General features: G+C 40.5%; 1 protein-coding gene across 6 annotated transcripts in view; it reads right to left on the bottom strand.

The window, feature by feature from the left end:
* The window catches only part of ANO6 (anoctamin 6), a 212,607-nt gene that overhangs the window by 143,911 nt on the left and 48,028 nt on the right, over positions 1-20,668 (bottom strand). For 2 of the 6 annotated variants that reach the window (XM_074006663.1, XM_074006666.1), the window contains exons 2-3: positions 12,471-12,533; positions 10,913-11,040 (exon numbers count right to left, since the gene is read on the bottom strand). The exons of 3 other annotated variants lie outside the window; for them this stretch is intronic. In XM_074006663.1, coding sequence (XP_073862764.1) covers positions 10,913-10,979 — 67 coding nt within the window. In that variant the 5' untranslated portion in view covers positions 10,980-11,040; positions 12,471-12,533. The remainder of the gene's footprint in view (positions 1-10,912; positions 11,041-12,470; positions 12,534-20,668) is intronic. One more of the 6 variants, XM_005570632.4, reaches the window with a different exon arrangement.

The following is a 20,668-nucleotide window of genomic DNA, read 5'->3' as shown; positions in this document are numbered from 1 at the left end:
GGATGGTCAAGCCATCCTTGACTAGCCTCCCTTCATCCTTGACTAGCCTCCCTTCTGCATCCCCCATAGCCAAACATTCACTCTCCTATGGTGCTGAAGAGTTCTTGACTGTCTTCCTCTCTTCATCTCATCCTGCCAAGCTCCTCTCATCTGTTATTGAGACTGTTGCACCAACCTCCTGACCGCCCACCTGCCAGCAACTTTCATCCCCTTTTAATCAGTTACCTTTTCAGCAGCCAAAGTAACCTTTGAAAATAAAATTCTGACCCAGTACTTTAATGCTTTAAATACTTTAATAGCTTCCCATTAGGAAACCACTTTCAAATTTAAGATAACAAACAGATGTTATTTCTGTAATGGGGAATGATATGGTTTGGCTGTTTGTCTCCTTCAAATCTCATGTCGAAATGTAATCCTGAAGGTTGGATGCAGCATCTAGTGGGAGGTAATGGATCATGGGGGTAGATCTCTCATGAATGGCTTAGCACCATCCCCATGCTTATGAGCTCTTGCTCAGTTCACATGAGATCTGGCTGTTTTAAAAGAGTGTGGTATTCTCCTCTCTTGCTCCTCCCTTTTGCTATGTGACACGCTGCTTCCCCTTCCGCCATGATTGTAAGATCCCTGAGGCCCTCCTAGAAGCTGATGCCAACAGTGCACTTCCTGTATAGCCTGCAGAACTGTCAGCCAAAATAACCTTATTTTCTTTATAAATTACCCAGTCAGAGGTATTCCTTTATAGCAACACAAAAATGGAATAATATGGGAAAAAATAAGATAAGACCAATGATTTTTAAAGAAGCCTGGTTAAAAAGAGACTACAAGCATCATGAGAACAGGAGCTGTACCTATTTAGTCTGCTGTAGAACCTCAGTAGTTAGCCAGACTCTTTGCACACAGTTGACCCTAATACATATTTACTGAATGAATAAATACGGTAGGGTTGAGGAAGGTATATTTTTGTTCATCTTTTGGGCCTTGTTTTATAAGATTAAACTTGTATTCATATTACCTATTCACTCACACATACACATACACACATGTTAATGGAAAAGAGTGAAAGAAAAACACAGGAGGATCACTGATGGAGAGAGGCATAGGTGAAGGCATTAACATTTATCAGAAAGATGACAGATGGGAGAAGCAAAGATGAATGTAAACATGCGTTTATATATGCATTACATATAAAATATAATACATATATTTGTTATATTATATATATAAAACACATATATAATACAACTTACACGCACACAATGTATATGTACTTTTGGAGGGAGGGAGATAAAAGACGTTGAGGCAGTAGCCCCTGCAGGTTTCCTTTCCTTTCTGATTTAAGAAAATGATCACGCCGGGCGCGGTGGCTCACGCCTGTAATCCCAGCACTTTGGGAGGCCGAGGCGGGCGGATCACAAGGTCAGGAGATCGAGACCACGGTGAAACCCCGTCTCTACTAAAAATACAAAAAATTAGCCGGGCGCGGTTGTGGGCGCCTGTAGTCCCAGCTACTCGGGAGGCTGAGGCAGGAGAATGGCGTGAACCCGGGAGGCGGAGCTTGCAGTGAGCTGAGATCGCGCCACTGCACTCCAGCCTGGGCGATAGAGCGAGACTCCGTCTCAAAAAAAAAAAAAAAAAAAAGAAAATTATCTACTGAGAGGCCAAGAGGGTGTGGAGTAGAGGAAGGCAGTGAGAGCCTGAAACAGTTTCTACGATTGATAGGACAGCATCCGCTGACTCGGTGTGCCAGGCTCAGTTTCCATTCTGCTGGGTTTTTCTTCTGAGCTCTGTAAATATTCAAGACTCCAATTTTCTTTTTGGCTTTCTGTCCCTAAGGCAATGGTTTCCCAGAATCAGTGCAAGAATCAAATGTATAACAATAACTGGGGGAACTATGCAAAATGATTCCTACACCTTGACTGATGGAGATTCGGTGCTGGAATTGGTGAGGGGTTGGGTCCCATGTATGCGGCAATTTGTGAAGCACTGCCCTTTGGTCTGTAGGCCACAGGGTCACTGACCTCACAACCACATTTTCTCCTCAGTCATTGTACTGACCACAGCTGAGCACACTGGGTTAGCGATCACACTCATCACTCAAAGTCATGGTGACAAGCCATGTCTACTTTGTCTTTCCATCCAGCTGAGAAGCAGCAACTTAGAAAAGAGAAAAAAATATACAGAGATGGGCGTATTATCTCTTCAAACATGGCTTTGATGGAAAGGAAACATTTCCTGAAGGGTGCTCCCAGGATGGCCATTCCCTGCCAGAGGGCAAAAGGGGAAAAAATAGACCTCTTTCTCTATTAATCTTTCCTGTTCTTCTGTTCAAAACTAACATTTTATCTGGCTATTGAGAACATGAATCCAAGTGTGCTTTGGAGCTGAACTCTTATCAGCTGAAAATAGCCCAGAGGAAAAAAATTCACAATTTTTAACCTTTTAACAGCTCTTGTTCAGGAAATGTGGGTTGCAATTTTACTTGACTTTGAAAATGTCAGAATTACTGAGACTGACTAAAAAAATACAAGGAGAAACTTAACTTCACATTTCTTCAATTGGCTGCCACAACTCTGTTTCCTATTCTGGTGTGCAGTTACACGCAATTATCTCAGCCCCTTGGAAATAAATCTATGGGTAAAAAGAGATCTTAAAATCATTTTTCAATTCCCTAGTCTTATAGAACGGAAATAATGACAAGGCAGGATGCCCAGGATTAACGAGTCTGCAGCAAATCTGGGAATGGAACCCAAGTGTCCTAACCACTGATCCAGGGGCTTTCCACGTACTCGCCCCACAATGTAACAAATGAATTACGGTGAAATGGGGACTCACAGATCACACGGATATTTGTTTCACAACTGTGATCAAATGCCTTGTAAGCAATTAAAAACTCATGTCGGTGAAACTTTATTTAAAGATGGAAGATTGAATATATGCATTTAGCTCTGTCCCCTCCTCAAGTACTACCAGAACATAAACCAATAAAGACAAAGAAAAAAGAGGAGGAGAGACAGTAACACAGTTTTGGGAGACATTGTGTTAGGCAAGCGGCAACTGACTTAGCCAACTGGAGAAAGCTCAGTACTAAAATAGGAAAGCCTCAAAGCAATTTCATTTAAATTATCAGCCCTCAAGAGGCTGGCAGCACAGGCTCCTCTGAAAGTGGGACTGAAGGTAGGGCAGGAAAATGGTCAAAAGTCTGTTTATTAAGGAGTTTATTAAAAGTCTGTTTATAAAAGTCTGTTTATTAAAAGTCTGTTTCTTAAGGGCTGAAGGTAGGGCAGGAGAATGGTCAAAAGTCCGTTTATCAAGATTCCCTTCCTCATGGCTTGAAGACAAGTGGTTGCCTCCCAACCCCATCCTACCCAGGAAAAGACCTGAAATGTATTCTCTGGAAAGAGTGAACAGAGGCTCTTCAGACAGGAGGATACCAGGCACGGTTAAGGATGGGGATCCCATACTGAAAAGACGGATTACACAAACGATTACTGCTGAATGTTGAGACTTCCAGACTTCTACTTAGCTTTCTGACTGGTTATATATTTTCTCTTGGTCTGATTAACTTGGGGGTGGGTGGGCGGGTAGAGGGATGGCCTAAAATTACTAACGGAGTTTCCTAAACAGCCAGACATGTCACCCTAAAGTGAAGTGCATAATTGCCAAATGCCATCCACTACTACAGAACTTCCAGCTATCTTTCTAGATAGCTACTCAAAAATCAGAAGGGACAAGACTTTCCAGACACTAAGAGGGCATCTAACAGAGAAACAGCAAAGCAACTTGGTGAAGAGGGAAAAATCACATGAAAAAGAAGCTTAAAACAAACAACAAAAACCTCCTGCATCATCAGAGATCTGAGAAAAGTGCATACATGAAATAAGGACAAGATGTTACCAGCGAGAGAGAGGGAGAAAGAGAAAAATAGTCAAAGAGTAAAAAAACAGCTTTTGGAAATTAAAATGATGGCAGAAATTGAAAACTCAACAGAAGGCTTGAAAGATAAAATTCAGGAAATGTTCAATAAAGTTAAGCAAAAAGAGGTGAAAATAGGAAACATGGAAAATTGGAGAACCAATTCAGGGTAGTCAATATCCAAATAACAGATGTATTCATGGATTAGAGAAAATGGAAGGCACATAACTGTCAAACAAATTTCCCCAAATTGAAAAGGATTAGGAATTAAAGAACACCTTTCTCCCACAACTGAAAACAAACTGAAGGACACTTTTTTCCCTAAATAAGTGGAGTTGGGGGCTGGGCACGGTGGCTCACACCTGTAATTCCAGCATTCTGGGGGCTAAGTGGGGAGGATCACTTAAGGCCTAGAGTTCCAGACCGGCCTGGGCAACAAAGAGACCCTCTCTCTACAAAAAAATTTAAAAATTAGCCAGGTGTGGTGCATGCATATAGTCTTAGCTACAAGGTGGAGGGTGGTTTGAGTGGGAAGGATAGCTTGAGCCAGGAGTTTGAGGATGGAACGAGCTATGATTGTGCCGCCTACTCCAACCTGGGCAACAGAGCGAGACCCTATCTCTAAAAAATACATATAATAATTTTTTTTTTTATTTTAAAACAATGAATTGGGTGGGGCTTGCCATAGTGAAAGGGTCTACTGAGTTTCCACTATACTAATCATTATGGAATTTCTAACTACTGAGTTCAAAGAAAAAAGTCCACAAAATTTCAGAGTGGAAAAGTTTTTCATACAAAGAATCATAAGTCAGAATAGCAGGAACTTTTCAAGAACAACTATTGAAAGTAGAAGGCTTCAAAATTCTGAGAGCAGATAATTTCCACCTTTGAATTATATACTTAGTCAAGCTATCAACTGAAAGCCAGAGAAAAATACAAGCATTGTCAGACCTGCAAGTTTCAAAAAAAATTACCTGCCTTTAACCCTTTCTACGTAAGACACTGGAAAATGTGCTCCACCAAAATAAAAGAGTAAACCAACAAAAATAAGACACAAATGTAGGGCTCCAATACAAGAGAGGCAAAAGGAATCCTCAGAATGGTGGTGAAAAGGAATTCCTTGCTTGGCCAAGGTCTAAAGACCAACCTGGGCAGGGTGGAGGAGATCAGAAGGCTGTGGGAGGAATCTGCCCCAAAGGATGAATTTGACAGGATTCCATGCATGACTGATTACATTGAGAGGAGATTTACAATTGGGTAAAAGTGTGAGGTTGAATTATTCATAACTATATGAAAAACTAATAAAATCAGTATCTGCTGTATAGTCTCCAGAGGAAAAGTAATCAAACTATATTATATAGCTCATCTGTGAAAAAGTATTACATAGTTATAATAAACACTGCATATTGATCTTACCAAAATTAGAACACAATACAATTGAGGGAATGGGGTTGGGAAAGTTTGTAACAGAAGGGAAGGGGGTGCAGTAGGTGAAAAAGAGCTAAATACTTCTGCACCAATATATAATGCCTAAAACTGAAAAACAGATAAATTATAATTTAAGTATGTTAACTAGAGATATAGAGGTAATTACTAAAAGAATCAGCTACAGTTAAAAGTCCTGGCCTCTGGGGAACAGAGAACACAAAAGGAGATGCAGCTGGTTTTCATAACAAAACCTGCAACATTATTTAATTTTCAAGTTATGTAAACATTCTAACTATGCAAAACTTTGACAAAAATAAAAACTTTTTTTTTTTTTTTGCCCTTAAAAAAGGCGGGGAGCTCATGGCATGAACACATATAAACATAAGAATCACTGTTCTGGCACCTACTGTATGCCAGGCACGTGCTAGATGCAGATTAAAAAAAAAACAAAAAACAAAAAACAAAACAAAAAATCAAAACAAAACAAAAAAACAGAAAATGTCCCTTTTTAGGAAGCTTATATTCCACAATGAAAACTAAATATAAGTACTTTTAAAATAACTGACTCTGCTTGGAGATATGAAGGAAATAAACAAGTTGATATAGCAGAGATTAAGAGATGGAAGTATTTCGGGTAGGGTGGGTCAGAGGAGCCTCCCTGAGGGGTGATATTTGAGACCCGAAGTATGAGAAGGAGTTGGCTATGCAGGGCTAAAAAAAGAGCATGCAAGGAAAAAGAAAAAGCAAGACAATGGTTCTGAAGCAGAAAGTATCCTGGTGTGCGCCAAGATATGATCAAAGATCAGTGTGACTGCAGGGCGGTGAAGACAGGAGAGGCTGGGGAACAAGTGAGGCTGACCAGGAGGCAGGAGCCATCATACCATGCACTGACAGGTAAACAATGGGACGGCACCACAGCATCACAGAGCATACTTCTGTGGCAGGAGTGGAAACAACAGACCCAGTCATTAGACTAATGTTGAAGTCCAGGTGATGAAGTTGGCCTAAGACGACAGTAGTAGAGACAGAGAAGATATTCAAAATCGTTTTGAAGGCAGAAGTACTGGCAGGAGAGGAAGAACAATAGAAGAGAAACCAAGGATGATATGCAGGTTTCTGACTTTGTAAATTGAAGGATGGTGGTACCATTTACTGAGATGGTGAAGACACAGAGTGGAGAGGCAGGATGGGGTAGATGGGACATGGAAGCAAATCAAGAGTTCCTCCCTGAACACGAGACTCCATCCAGGAGTGCTGTCAAGGAGGGAGGAGGGTACGGTGTCTAGAACTCAGAAGAGCTCAGTGTTGGAGATATATACCTTGGAGAGTCAACAAATTAACGGTATTTAAAGCCCCTGGAATAGATGAGCATGTAGACAGAAGAGGTATTGCTTAAACCACAACATGAAGAATTCTCAACATTCCCAGGTGGCCAAGTAATGAAAGAAATGCCAGTAAAGGATCAAGAAATGGCCAGTAGCGAAAGGGGAAGGCCAAGTTAGAAGGTAATTTCAAGAAGGCAATAGAAAACTGCTTAAAGCCACTCAGAGATCCAGTAAGATAGAAATGTATCTATTGGAAGCAGCAACACACAGATCTTGAATGACTCTGCCAAAATCAATTTCAGAAGAGTGATGGGAAAAGACACCACACTGTAACAGATTGAAAAATAAATGAGTAATGAAGAGGCTGTAGTACATGTAGGCAACATTTCAGAAGTTTCGCTTTAAAAGGAGACAGAGGCTGGGAATGGTGGCTCATGCCTGTAATCCCAGTACTTTGGGAGGCCGAGGCGGGTGGATCACAAGGTCAGGAGTTCAAGACCAGCCTGGCCAATGTGGTGAAACTCCATCTCTACTAAAAACACAAAAAGTAGCCAGTCATGGGGGTGGGCGCCTGTAATCCCAGCTACTGGGAGGCCTAGGCAGGGAACTGCTTGAACTCAGGAGTCAGAAGCTGCAGTGAGCCGAGATGGCGCCACTGTACCCCAGCCTGGGTGACACAGCAAGACTCTGTCTCCACAAAAAAAAAAAAAAAAAAAAGAAAGAAAAAAAAAAATTTAAAAAAAAAATAAAAATAAAAGGAGACAGAAAAACAGGCTAAGAGATGGAGAGGGATCTAAAGGTCTAGAGAAAGGTGTTTGGTTCTTTAGTATTTTTAACACAGGGATTCCAGAGTATTAATTTACTAACTCCTTCAGTTGTACAACTTAACAAGCACCAGATCAGTGTCCTTACAGAGCTTACAATCTATTGGGATAGAGACAACAAACAAATATACTAATTTCAGGTGGAGATAAATGTTTTGAAGACAAAGCAGGTTAAGAGGATACAGAGTAACAGTGACATTTTAGATAGATAAGTCAGGGGTGACAGCTCTGAGTAGGTGACATTCAAGTGAGAACTGAATGAAGTACAGCAGCAGGCACCCTAGATGAGAAAGGAGTTAGGAGGTGAGAGAGGGTGGAGAGGACGATGAGAACAGTGGCCAGGCAAGGGGTGACATGTCAAGGGACAGGTGTGGCTAGAGCACCGTAAGAGACAGGCAGAGCAGGAAGAGAAGAGGATGGAGAGGTAGTAGAGACTTTACAGTACATGGTCAAGAGTTTGGATTTTATACTGTTTGTAGAGAAGCCACTACAGACAGTACAAAAGTGTAAAAGAGAAGGATCATTGTGACTGTTCTGTGAACTCAGACCAAGAGGTGCATGAATGGTGGCAGGAAGCGACTACAGGAGGCCTTGCGAAACTTAGTAGTGGCCTGGGCTCAGATTTAGGTGTGGGAGCAGGGGATTATAGGTGCTTGAATTTGAGAATATGAGGTGTCACAGAAAGAGAGGAATCAAGGCTGACTTCAGCTTTGGGGCCTGAGTGACTAGGTGGTATCACTGCAGAGGTTACAACAATGGAGGAAGTATAGGCTCATGAAACAAATCAAGAATTTGGTTTTGGAAATGTTAAGTTCAACTCATCTACTAAACAACTAAGTGAAGAAGTAAAGCAGACAGCTGTAAAGCAAGGGAGAGGTAGGGAGTATACATAAGTATGTGGAAGTCATCCACATACAGATGTCATTCAGGACCTTGCAAATGAATGAGATCACCTATGGAGTGGAGACCAGAAAGAGGGTCAGAGCACTAAGCCCTGGGTGCTCCAAAGTTTAGGGGCAAGAAGAGAAGGATCCAGCAGGAGAGACTGGGAAAGAACAAGTGAGCAGTGAGCAGAATCAAGATAAAGTAGCATCACGAAACCAAATAAAAAAAGAATTTCAGGAAGCAGGGATGGTCAACTGTGCCCCATGCTGCTGAGATAAGCATGAGCTCCAAGAGAAATTCTGGGAGACTCTGTGACTCATGATGAATGAACAATGCTCTGTGATAACATTCCTTACCCATAAGTGTATTCAGACCACTTAGTCACCCTCAGTTCATTTAGAACACTGTGCCTCTGTTTCCAAGGAAGCCTCACCCCATGGCAAGCCTCTTTCAGGATTCTCCCAGGAAGCAACAGAAGAGATCCCTGTGCCTGTGAAATAGAAATGGCTCTAATGGGGAGGCATAAATAGGAAGCAGACCAATGCTCACAGCAAAGAACCCAATTTGTTGGGGCAGAATAGAACCATTCTATAAATTCCTACATTTTTCTGACTCACAGCATGTAAGAGGAAAATCAACAGCAATAAAGTTATTATAACTCCCATTCTACCGATGAGGAAACTAAGGCACGAAGAGGTTAAGTGACTTGCCCAAAATCACACAGCTAGTAGGTAGGAAAGCCAAGATTCTCAAACCTAGGAATCAAAGGAAAAGAGCAAATTGTCAACTATTTTGCTTGGCTGCCTTCCCCAAATCAAATGTGTAGTTTCTGGGAGTCAGATCACAAAATTCTATCTGACACTATGACTTCTGATCAAAATTGGCCATCCTTTCTTCCATTTTAAAATATTTAATTGACAAAGATTGAATATATTCAAGGTGTACAATGTGATTTGATATACACTGTGTAACAATTACCACAATCAAATTAACACACCGCATCACCATTTATACTGTACATTAGATCCCCAGAACTTAGTCATCTTTTTTTTTTTTTTTTTTTTTTGTTGAGACAGAGTCTCCCTGTGTCGCCCAGACTGGAGTGCAGTGGCACTTAGTCATCTTTAACTTAAACTCTCTACCCTTTGACCAACATCTCCCATTTCCCACAACTCCCCGGCAATCACTGTTCTTTTTTTTTTTTTTTTTTTGAGACGGAGTCTTGCTCTGTCACTCAGGTTGGAGTGCAGTGGTGCGATCTTGGCTCACTGCAAGCTCTGCCTTCCGGGTTCACACCATTCTCCTGCTTCAGCCTCCCAAGTAGCTGGGACTACAGGTGCCCGCCACCACACCCAGGTAATTTTTTTTTATTTTTAGTAGAGACAGGGTTTCACCGTGTTAGCCAGGATGGTCTCGATCTCCTGACCTAGTGATCTGCCCGCCTCAGCCTCCCAAAGTGCTGGGATTACAGGCGTGAGCCACGGCGCCCAGCCAATCACTGTTCTACTCTCTGCTTTTATGACCTTTTTAGATTTCACATGTAAGTGAGATCAAACAGTATTTTTCTTTCTGTGTCTGGCTTATTTCACTTAGCATAACGTCCCCCAGGTTCATCCATGTTGTCACAAATGGCAGGATTTCCTTCTTTTTTATGGCTGAATAACATTCTGCTGTATATATGCACCAAAATTTCTTTATCCATTCATCCATCAATGGATACTTAGGCTGTTTCCATATCTTGGCTATTGTGAATAATGCTGCAATGAACACAGAAGTGGGAATGTCTCTTCAAGATACTAAGATCATTCCCTTTGGGTATATACTCAGAAGTGGGACTGCAGGATTATGTGGTAGTTCTATTTTTTATTTTTTGTTTTTAGAATTGTCATACTGTTTTCCATAATGGCTGTGCAATTTATATTCCCAACGGTTTACAATGATTCCCTTTTTTCCATACCATTGCCAACACTTTTTCTCATCGACTTATTGGTGTTTATTAAGAACTCTAAGGGAAGCTAAGGCCAGTCCTCTTCCACCAGCATGGTAAACGTTCATAGTTAATAATGTTTCTTCTGGAGAATTCTCTACTTTTATGACATGAGAGGCCACATTCAGTGGAAAAACACAAGGACATCAGACACACTTGGATTTAAATTTTGGCTCCTCTCTCTAGTGAATGGGTAAATGTAAAAATCTGGTGAGAAAAAATCCTAATTTGCAGGGTAGTTATAAAAGTCTGTGACAGGACATAGATGAAACACTGAAAATGGAGTCTTACATATTTAAAAAACCCTTTTTTCTCTCCTGCCCCTTCTCTTCCAGAATGCACTGCTGAGCCTCTGAAGTTAGTGTAATAGAAGTTGGTTACTCATTAATAGTTTTTGTTAAACTTTTCACCTACATAGCAGCAAAAAAAAAAAAAAAGAAAAGAAAAAAACCCAAAAAGGTGGTTCTTCAAATCTTCATGTTTTACTGTCACAAAAAATTTGCATCTTTAAACAAAAAAAGTTATTTAATATAAAAATGTTTTATATTTACCTCCAACTAAATTGCTTTGCTTTCTCTTGAAAATTTCAGGAATATTTGTTTTAGGAAGCTTTTCCATGATATATGGTGACTTGACTTCCACACTGCCACATTACCACTTGCTCTCCAATATGAAGGCTCTTAAAAAGAATGCATGAAAGTATGACGACTTAAGATTTCAAAGAGGTTCTTCATATTTCAATTATTATTCTGTCCTGTTTGCACCATCTTAACATCTTGGGGTCTACTCTACAATGTGGCCCAGTTGCAGTTTTAGTTCCAAAAAATTTTAACTGTATTTTCCACCCAAGAAAATTATTACTTTCCAGCATTTCAACAGTGAATTCCTGGCCACTTGTAGGCTAAGCAGATACTAGCTGTGAGCTTGCTTTTAGAGAAAAGTCTCTGGAACAGCTATAAGGGTAAATGTAAACAGTATAAATCTGAAAATATTTTTCCAGTAAAAACAGAACACTCGCCAAGGATGATCCTAAGTAAACTGCAATGACAGAAGATAGAGTTTTAAAAAATCATTTGAAAAGACAAAACATATTAATCCAAAGAAGCCAAAGGATTTAATTCAGCTATACTAACAGAATGTGGCTGCTTTAAAATATTACAGATTGGTGCAAAATTGCACTTTTTGCTATTAAAAGTAATGACAATTACTTTTACTTTTGCACCAAATAATCCAACCTTAAAATGTATATTTATAAAATAGCATCATTTACTTTTGCACCAAATAATAATTCAGTCCTTAAAATGTATTTTTATAAAATAGCATCATTTACTTCAGAAACTTTTTGTTGTTAGGTAATGCCACATACTCCCTTTTGTTATGCTATACACACTTGTATATTATTCGAAGGCCCCTGGATGTTGTACATACCCTGAGTAACATGTAAGATCACTGAAATCTTGTTTTCATTATTTTGTCATCAAAATATCCTTGCCAAACTTTTTTTGCTAAAACTCTTTCTCCTGGAAGGCAGCGTAAGAAGTCCTTCTTCCTTATAAGATCCTGGCCCACAGTACGGTGAGCCACAGACAGGTAAGAAATAACTTTTGCAGCCGGGCATGGTGGCTCACACCTGTAATCCCCACACTTTGGGAGGCTGAAGCGGGTGGATCACTTGAGGTCAAGAGTTTGAGACCAGCCTGGCCAACATAGTGAAACCCCATCTCTACTAAAAATATAAAAATTAGCAGGTTATGGTAGCATGCACCTGTAATTCCAGCTACTTGGGAGGCGGAGGTTGCAGTGAGCTGAGATTGCACCACTGCACTCCAGCATGGGTGATGGAGTGAGACTGCCTCAACCAAAAAAAAAAGAAATAACTTTTGCTTTCTGAAGTTGTTTTCTGAAGCATGCATACAGGAATGGATTATTTTCAGCAATCCATGTGGACTGAGGAATAAAAAGTTACAGAACTTCAACAAATAATATCTGAAACCCCACTACTGTTAACAGAAATAACAAAAAAGACACAGGCCTGTTCTCCCGGAACTGACAGTCGGAGGGGAAAGGGAAGGAAGGATGCTGTTCAAATACGAAGGAAGGGGATCTTACCCAGGCTGGATGGGAGGTGAGTGTGAGGAGTCAGAAAAGGCCTCCTGGAGGCAGGAACATCACCTGAAGGATGAGGAGGCATCAATAAATACAATAGGCCAATATAAGGGTTGGTGTTAGGCTGCAGACAGAGCAGAAGGCGACATCAGACCTGCCTCTGTAACAACAAGGACCTGACCTTGTGTAAGCCATTTGACCTTTTTTGCTCTCATTTTCCTTATCTATAATACGGGTTGTCCAGGATGTCAGTTAACCTTAACTCTTGCTGTGCATGAAAATCACCTGAGCGCCTTCTAAAAAGAATGGCCCCTTCCTCTGAAAGGTCGTTTCAGGTGGTGGGGCATCAGTGTTTCTTTCACGAGCTCTCCAGATGATGCTAATCTGCAGCCAGGGCTGAGAACCACTGGATGAGATGAGCTCTCAAGGCCCTGACATCTTAGGTCTGTGGTTCACAACCCCTGGGGCACAATAACATCTTCTGGGAGCTTTTAGAAATCCCACTGGAGGCTGCATTCCAGATAATTAAACCAGATCTTTGGAGGTGGCCTCAGGCATCCGTAATTTTAAAGTTCCCAGACTGATGCCAAGCTACAACCAAGGTTGACAACCATTGTTCTAGGCCCTCCTAATACTTCAGTTCCCTATTATGGTCAATGAAGGATGGGAAAATTAAAAAGAAAACTACATCGAATTAAAAAGAAAACTAAAAGCCAAAGGCCACCGAAGGATCTTAAACGAGACTGTACCACACGTGGATGTGTGCATCATTCATGTTTATGCATGACAGGTGGGAAATGCCCAATCCAAAATGCTCTCAGTTCTAAATTTAAGATTCAATGGAATACTTCTATAAAATGGCTCCATGGTGTGTTCTCCGCAATACTTAGTTAGAATTTGATTTGCATGGTTGACTGTAATATGAACATTACATTCCCTACCCACGAGGTTACTTAAATCCACTTATTAGGCAATGGTGAACTAAACAAACAGTAATTAGAAACACTCCAGACTACCTTTTAAATCTGTTGCTAAATTATGTTTTTCCTGCACCAAAGCCCATACACACAGCATGTCCACAAGCATCACAAAACCAAAGCCTCAGAAATATTTACACTAATAAGGGCATAAGCTACCTTTAGGCCTTCACACTGGATTCTGCAGGGAAGTAAGGGTTGCTTTAGAAGAAGACTATTCATTACTGTTATTTCTCACATCTGGGTAAATAAAGCACTGCCCGCATGCGGTTGGAAATCCCAGGTGAAAATGAACTCTCTGGGGGTCTGGAAATGAAGAATACCTCTGATAGACTGTCTCATTTCCTGAAATGAGTCAGAAGTGAAAGTAATTCTTCAGAAAAGAACATCTGCACTATGGCACAGCTTATAAAATAATGCCAGATGATACCTGTGGCTATGAAGTTGGCCTCAGAGAAGAAGGGAGGGTCTGGGAACAGCACCAGAGCCTCTGCATTGCACTTAATCTCAGGGCTGCCGCTGTTAGCTTGGAGGGCCTGCAAATCCAATGAGCGGCTAGGCATCCTGGTCTCCACCATAAATCTTGACTAGCAGTCAGACTGCTCACATTCCATTAGAGAGCTGGCCCCTCGCCAATGGGTGGAAGCAGCCAGAAAGGATGCATGTGCTGCCCTGAGCACGGAAATAGCAATTCTTACAAGAAAAACTGTTTTCCTTAACTAAAAATAGTCTATACCCGTTAATGATTCAGACAGACCTTTCTTCCTGGGGAGGACTATGACCTAATGCTGCCAAGGAAAGCCCTTCCCCTCCTATTATGCAGGAAGAAGAGGTATTGGCATGTGGTCAGGTACTGGAGGACAGGAAAGAATGAAATGTCTTTCACACAACTCTAGTAAAGACCAATAAACAGGAAGGTGAAAAACAAAGACAGTTTTCACCAAGATCACAGGCTTGGTTATTCTTCTTAGATAGCTCTTCATTATTCTTTTCATCCTGGTTAAGTATATATGTCATATTTTATTTATTTAATGTTTGAGACAGGGTCTCACTCTGTCACCCAGACTGGAGTGCAGTGGTACAATCTCGGCTCAGTGCAGCCTCCACCTCTCAGGTCCAAGCAATTCTCCTGCCTCAGCCTCTCGGGTAGCTGGCATTACAGGCATGTACCACCACACCTGGCTAATTGTTGTATTTTTGTAGAGACAGGGTTTCACCATGTTGGCCAGGCTGGTCTTGGACTCCTAACCTCAAGTGATCTGCCTGCCTTGGCCTCCCAAAGTGCTGGGATTACAGGCATGAGCCACTGTGCCCAGACCAGGGTTTTTAAAAGGAATCCAGCACTGCTGTTTGTAATGGAGTGGTGGGGGAACTGGAAACAATCTACATGCCCGTTAATAGATGATCAGGTAAATTATAGTACATAAACAATGGAATACTATGTAGTTATTTAAAAGTCCAATCTGTGTGCAGATATAGAGATATCTGTACTATGACACATTAATACATTAAAAAATGCACCTGGCTTTTGTATAGTAAACATTTGTGTAAATGTTTTTAAAGAAGTTGCCTAAAATAGGAGAGGGTTGGGAGAGAGTGTTATTTTTCTTTTATACCCTTCAATATAGTTTTGACTTTTCATATACCTGTACCCTTCCCCTTTTAAAAATAGGCACTAAGTAACCGGAGGGCTATTTCTGGTTTCTTCTTTATGCTAGCCTCTTCATACATAATTTAAAACAAGTGCTATTTTATTTTTTTGAGACAGGAGTCTTGCTCTGTTGCCCAGACTGGAGCACAGTGGCACGATCTTGGCTCACTGCAACCTCTGCCTCCCTGGTTCAAGCAATTCTCCTGCCTCACCCTCCCCAAGTAGCTGGGATTACAGGTGCCCGCTACCACACCTGGCTACTTTTTACATTTTTAGTAGAGATGGAGTTTCACCACACTGGCCAGGCTGGTCTCAAACTCCTGACCTCAAGTGATCCGCCTGCCTTGGCCTCCCAAAGTGCTGGGATTACAGGTGTGAGCCACCATGCCTGGCTAGTAAGTGCTATTTTAAATAGATGTTATGGAATCGTAACTCCCCAAAAATCAGATGTCAAAGCCCTAACACACAGTATCTCAAAATGTGGATTTGGAAAAGACAGGGTCTTTAAAGAGGTGATTAAGTTGAAAATGAGACTAAGCATGTGCCCTAATCCAATTAGACTGGTGTCCTTAAAAGAGGAATAAATTTGGACACAGGAAGATACCGGAGTGCATGCATGCAGGGGAAAGACCATGTGAGGACGCAGAAAAGGTAGTCGTAGGCAAGCCTCAGGAGAAACCAAATGTACTGACACCTTGACGTTGGGCTTCCTAGCCTCCAGAACTGTGAGAAAATAATGTCTGTTGTTTAATAACCCAGTCTAAAGTATTATGTCATGGCAGCCCCAGCAAACTAATATAACAGATAAACAGATGGATGATTCAATTCAACTAGCACAACATGGATACAGTCAACCATAAGAGTCTTCAACAGGTGAAAAGCCCACTAAGTCTACCATGATGCTGACGGTCTAATCTGCCTTTGAAGACACAGGAGTTGATGGAGCTTCTGACTAAACCATGTTTACCCTGTTAAGTGGTTCAAGCTGGGACTTGAATGGGTTTCCCACCTCGTCATTTTTAACCAACTCCATAACTCAAAGAACTAGAGCCTCAGATACACACACACACACATTTGTTTTTTCAGACAGGATCTTGCTCTGTCACCCAGGCTGGAGTGCAGCAGCACAATCTTGAGTCACGGCAACCTTCACTTCCTGGGCTCAAGCAATCCTCCTGCCTTAGCCTTTCAAGTAGCTCAAACTACAGGTGCATGCTACGATGCTCAGCTAATTTTTTAACGTTTTTGTAGAGATGAGGTCTCACTATACTACCAGGCTAAGCCTCACATATTTTATTAGTGACTTTTAAAAGGTTGGCTTATAGTCAAAAGGCTGATAACTAATGAAAGGGAAAGTGTCACAGTAATATTAATTCAATTTTTTTAAAAAAGACTTGGCACCAGTGTTTAAAACAAGTATGGAAAAACAAATGATATGCCATATTTATGGGCCAACTTAATCTTTTATGCTTTAATACCTATGGTCCCAGACCACAATGCAATATAGTTTTAAAAGTATGGTAATCCAGGGCTAAAATTTCTTTATGAAACCTTACAGATTTTTACAAATTTATTAATCTTTTTAAAAACTGGAGTTTAGAGATCAGTGACACAGAACCACAGACTTTGCCTACAGAATCTTTAGGCTATAAAGGCTTTACCTACAAAACTATAGTCTTTAACTTGCAAAGATTTGTAAGTGGGTTAAGATGCAGACACCTGAAAAGATCACGACCCAAAGATAAATATGTGGTACAGTCAGTTCAGGCTACAGACATTCAGAGGAAGGTGGAATCAGTTCCTCTGAATGGCCGGGGGAAGTTTCACCAACGGTATAAGGTCTAAGTCAATCTGGGATTAGAAATAAAAGTTAAGGAGAAGTGATTTATGTTCAGGTCTGCCTTACCCGAGTATATTGTTCTAAAGGCGAGAACTGTGTCCCTAAAATCCTAACAGTGCCTGGCAAGTAATAGGCATCTGCCAGCTGGGGCAAGGAAACAGGTGAACACACAGCATGCTCATGTTAGGGTAGGTCTATACTGCAGGATTTTTGTAAGGAAGTTGCAGGACATAAGATTTAAAATGTTGGAACCAACCTGTAGGTACACTGAGGTTTGGGCTTTATCCCTACACAGTGTAGAGTCTACGAAGATGTTTCTGAAGGAGAAAAGCACATGATGGGGCCAGCAGTGTTGTGCAGAATGGACTGGAGGTGGTAGAGAAATGACAAGAATCGGGAAGGTTAACTGGATGATCAGCTGGGTAAAGTCTCAGCTTCCTAATCTATAAAATGGGCATCATACTACCTCTGTTCATAGGGCTGCTGTGCATATTAAATGGAATAAGGATGGTAAGGTACATAACACGAGGTCTGACAGTAAGCACTCAAGACATAATTGCTATCATTATTATTTACTATCTTTACTGTTATTATCATTATTTATTATTGTTCCACACTATAAGATATAGAAGCAAACAAGCAAGAACAAATGTGAGGTGTGGAGCCAGGGGATGTAGGTCACCTCAGGGTCTCAAGTCCCTTACACAGAATGGTAAGGCTGTCTTTTCGGAAATGGAATGTGCTATATTTATTCCTTAGTTCTCCATAACTTCGTATTTCAATACAGTAGATCCAACACGGAAGGAACAGATGTCTGAAATGATCTTCAAAATTGAGACTACAAAATCAACTTTACGTTGCTTTTATATAAAAGTCACTATACAGACTAATGCCAATCAGTTTTGAAACACAAAATGGACTCAGCTATAAATCCAAGAAAATCATTTTCATAATGAAAATGCCAATGCCTTAATTTAAGAATGGAATTGCCAACATAAAAGACTTACAGTCAGTGAGGAATTGCTCCTTTCACTCATAAATGAAAGAGCCTGACAACTCTGAATTGTTTCTGAAACTCTGATTATCAGAAATTGTTGAGAATATAAGCTACAGGATTTTTCCAACTGCACAATTACCACTTGATATTGGAGCTCACAGCTTCAGACCAAATTTGGTGTGCTGGCTTTGTACATTCCTTTCTCTAAGTCTTATTAGCAGGGACCCAAGGTCTTATATTTAGTGTCATGATATAGCTATGAAGTTCAACTGAAGATAATAGCACTTTGTCTAATACAAAACAATGCTAACTTTTTTTTGTAGATTTGATCTTAGAAGATTTACTGTACCACAAAATAATTTTTTTAATATTTACATCAATACGTATGTATCCACAATAAAGTTTCACCAACTAACCATTGGTAAAATTAATGTATCAGACGTCTGTGCGAGTCTTATGCTCAATATTAAACATCTATTTTAAAACTTTACTCTTTGGTCCATGATAGGTTGCCATTACTATATCATTGGTGGGTGTATTACTTCTTAAAATTAATAAAAGCCAACCCCAAAAAAATTATACAAAGGGACTAAATAAGACATAACTTATTACTTTTACCAGAGTCAACAGAAACTTTCCAAGAATCAAAGAGGACAAGATGAAGAGAACAGTCAGCTGTCAAACCAATTAACAGGCCAAGGACAGAGAAAGATAAGGAATGCAAACTTGCCAGCATAATTTCCAGTTGACAGGCATTAGCGAAGACATACACGTATTCAACATTTGAATAACATCTTAAAAGGAAAGAGTAGAGCACAAAATCAGGAATCAAGATGTGGGAAGAAGAAAAAATTCCTTTAAGGAGAGAATAAAGCCTGAAGACAACATGTAGCAGGTAATGGGGCGACCAGCAGCTAAATCAAAAGACATGAGCTGTAACCCTGCTTTACACCTACCAAACTGGTTTCCTAGGTTTCCTTCCTAATGTTCCTTAACTTTTTTAAGTCTTAGAATCTTTAGCTGTAGTTTGAACAGGGAAGATGATATGATATCCAAAGGTCTCCTCCAGCTCTGATAATAGACTGGGAGTTTGTTTAGATGATGAACAGATACTTTTAAGTGGGGAAAATATAGGCTACTTTTATTTCACAGTGACTTCAAGTTCACAAGAATGAAATTTCACGGAAGGAAGCCAAGCTGTCAGCACTCACAGTGAACACAGCCCTAAAGCATTTGTCAAATCAAGGCCTCTGAAATGAGTACGAACACCTGGATGGTGTGCATGTTACCTGCCACATAACCTCAGCCTCAGTCACAATCCCTTTGCCTCTGACCCTCCTTGGCTCTTCCCAGTTGGATACACTTACTTCTCAGCCCCCATTCTTCATGTAATCCTGCCAGAGGCAAGTTGTACACACATCTATAAAAAGTTAGGAGAGGTTTAAGGTGAAACAGGCAATGGAAATCCTTGGTGCAGCTCCTAACCTTGAGAATAGCACAGTATGTAACAATTACCAGTGTTCTAAAAGGACATTTTAGGCCAGGTAGGGTGGCTCACAACTGTAATCCCAGCATTTTGGAAGGCCAAGGTGAGAAGAATGCTTGAGGCCAGGAGTTTAAGACTAACCCAGGCAACAAAATGAGATCCCATCTCTCCAAAAAAAAAAAAAGGCCAGGCCAAGCCAGGCCAGGCCAGGCATGATGGTTGTAGTCCCAGCTATTCAGGAGGCTGAGGGGGAGAAAACCACTTGAGCCCAGGAATTCAAAGTTGCAGTGATCACACCACTGCACTCCAGCCTGGGTGACAGAGCAAGACCCTGTCTCTCAAAATAAAAATAAAAAGAGAACATCTTGTACTGGCCCCTGTTAGAATGCGTTCCCCAGTAATTTCACTTCTCAAGAACTTCACAAAATAATGTGAAATATAGAAAAATATTCATACCTACAAATCTCTCTCAATATTATTTATAACAGCCAAAAAATCTGATGCATGCTAGACATGCAACAATCAAGTAAAAATTATGCAAATTATACCTCAAGTTAAGTTCCCTTTCTACATGATCCCACAGACCATGTGCTTGCCCCTCTATGGGACTCAACTTGCCTACTAATTGACCATTTCCTCCAGCAGGTCCTGAAGGACAAACACCACAGTTTGTTCACTACTTTCACCACAAAGTGTAACTTATAGTAAGCACAAACTAAATATCTGTTGAACATCTTCTGGAAAACGCGTTTAAGTAAATTTTATGTGATAGAATGTTATTCAGCCATTAAATGTGGTTTGTGAAGCCTTCTTAAACATAGGGAGTGCTGATGATGAAAAGCTCTGGAAATGGATAGTGGTGGTGATTGCACGACACTGAATATACTTAATGCCACTGAATTGTACACTTAAAAATGGTTAAAATGGTTAATTTTATGTTATGTATACTTTACTCCAATAAAGGAGATAAACAGAGAGTGCTTATGAGGCAAGTTAAGTGAAAAGGCAGGATACCATATGTCTAAACCATATAAAACTACATTTGCATTTTTTTTAAAGGTGGGAAAGCAGCATACTAAAATATTCATGGTGGTTTATCTTTGAGGGGTAGTGTTGGGGTGATTTTTGGTTTATTTGCAGTTTTTTGTATTGCCCAAAATTTCTACAGTGGCTCACATATAATATGTATAATCAGAAAAAGACATCAAGCAGCGGAAGCCAGGGATAGAAAGGTTTCCTTATCAGCAGGT

This window comes from Macaca fascicularis, chromosome 11 (genome assembly GCF_037993035.2).
Source record: "Macaca fascicularis isolate 582-1 chromosome 11, T2T-MFA8v1.1".
In the NCBI taxonomy this organism is placed as follows: Eukaryota; Metazoa; Chordata; class Mammalia; order Primates; family Cercopithecidae; genus Macaca; species Macaca fascicularis.
This window is presented reverse-complemented; position numbering and strand designations above follow the sequence as displayed.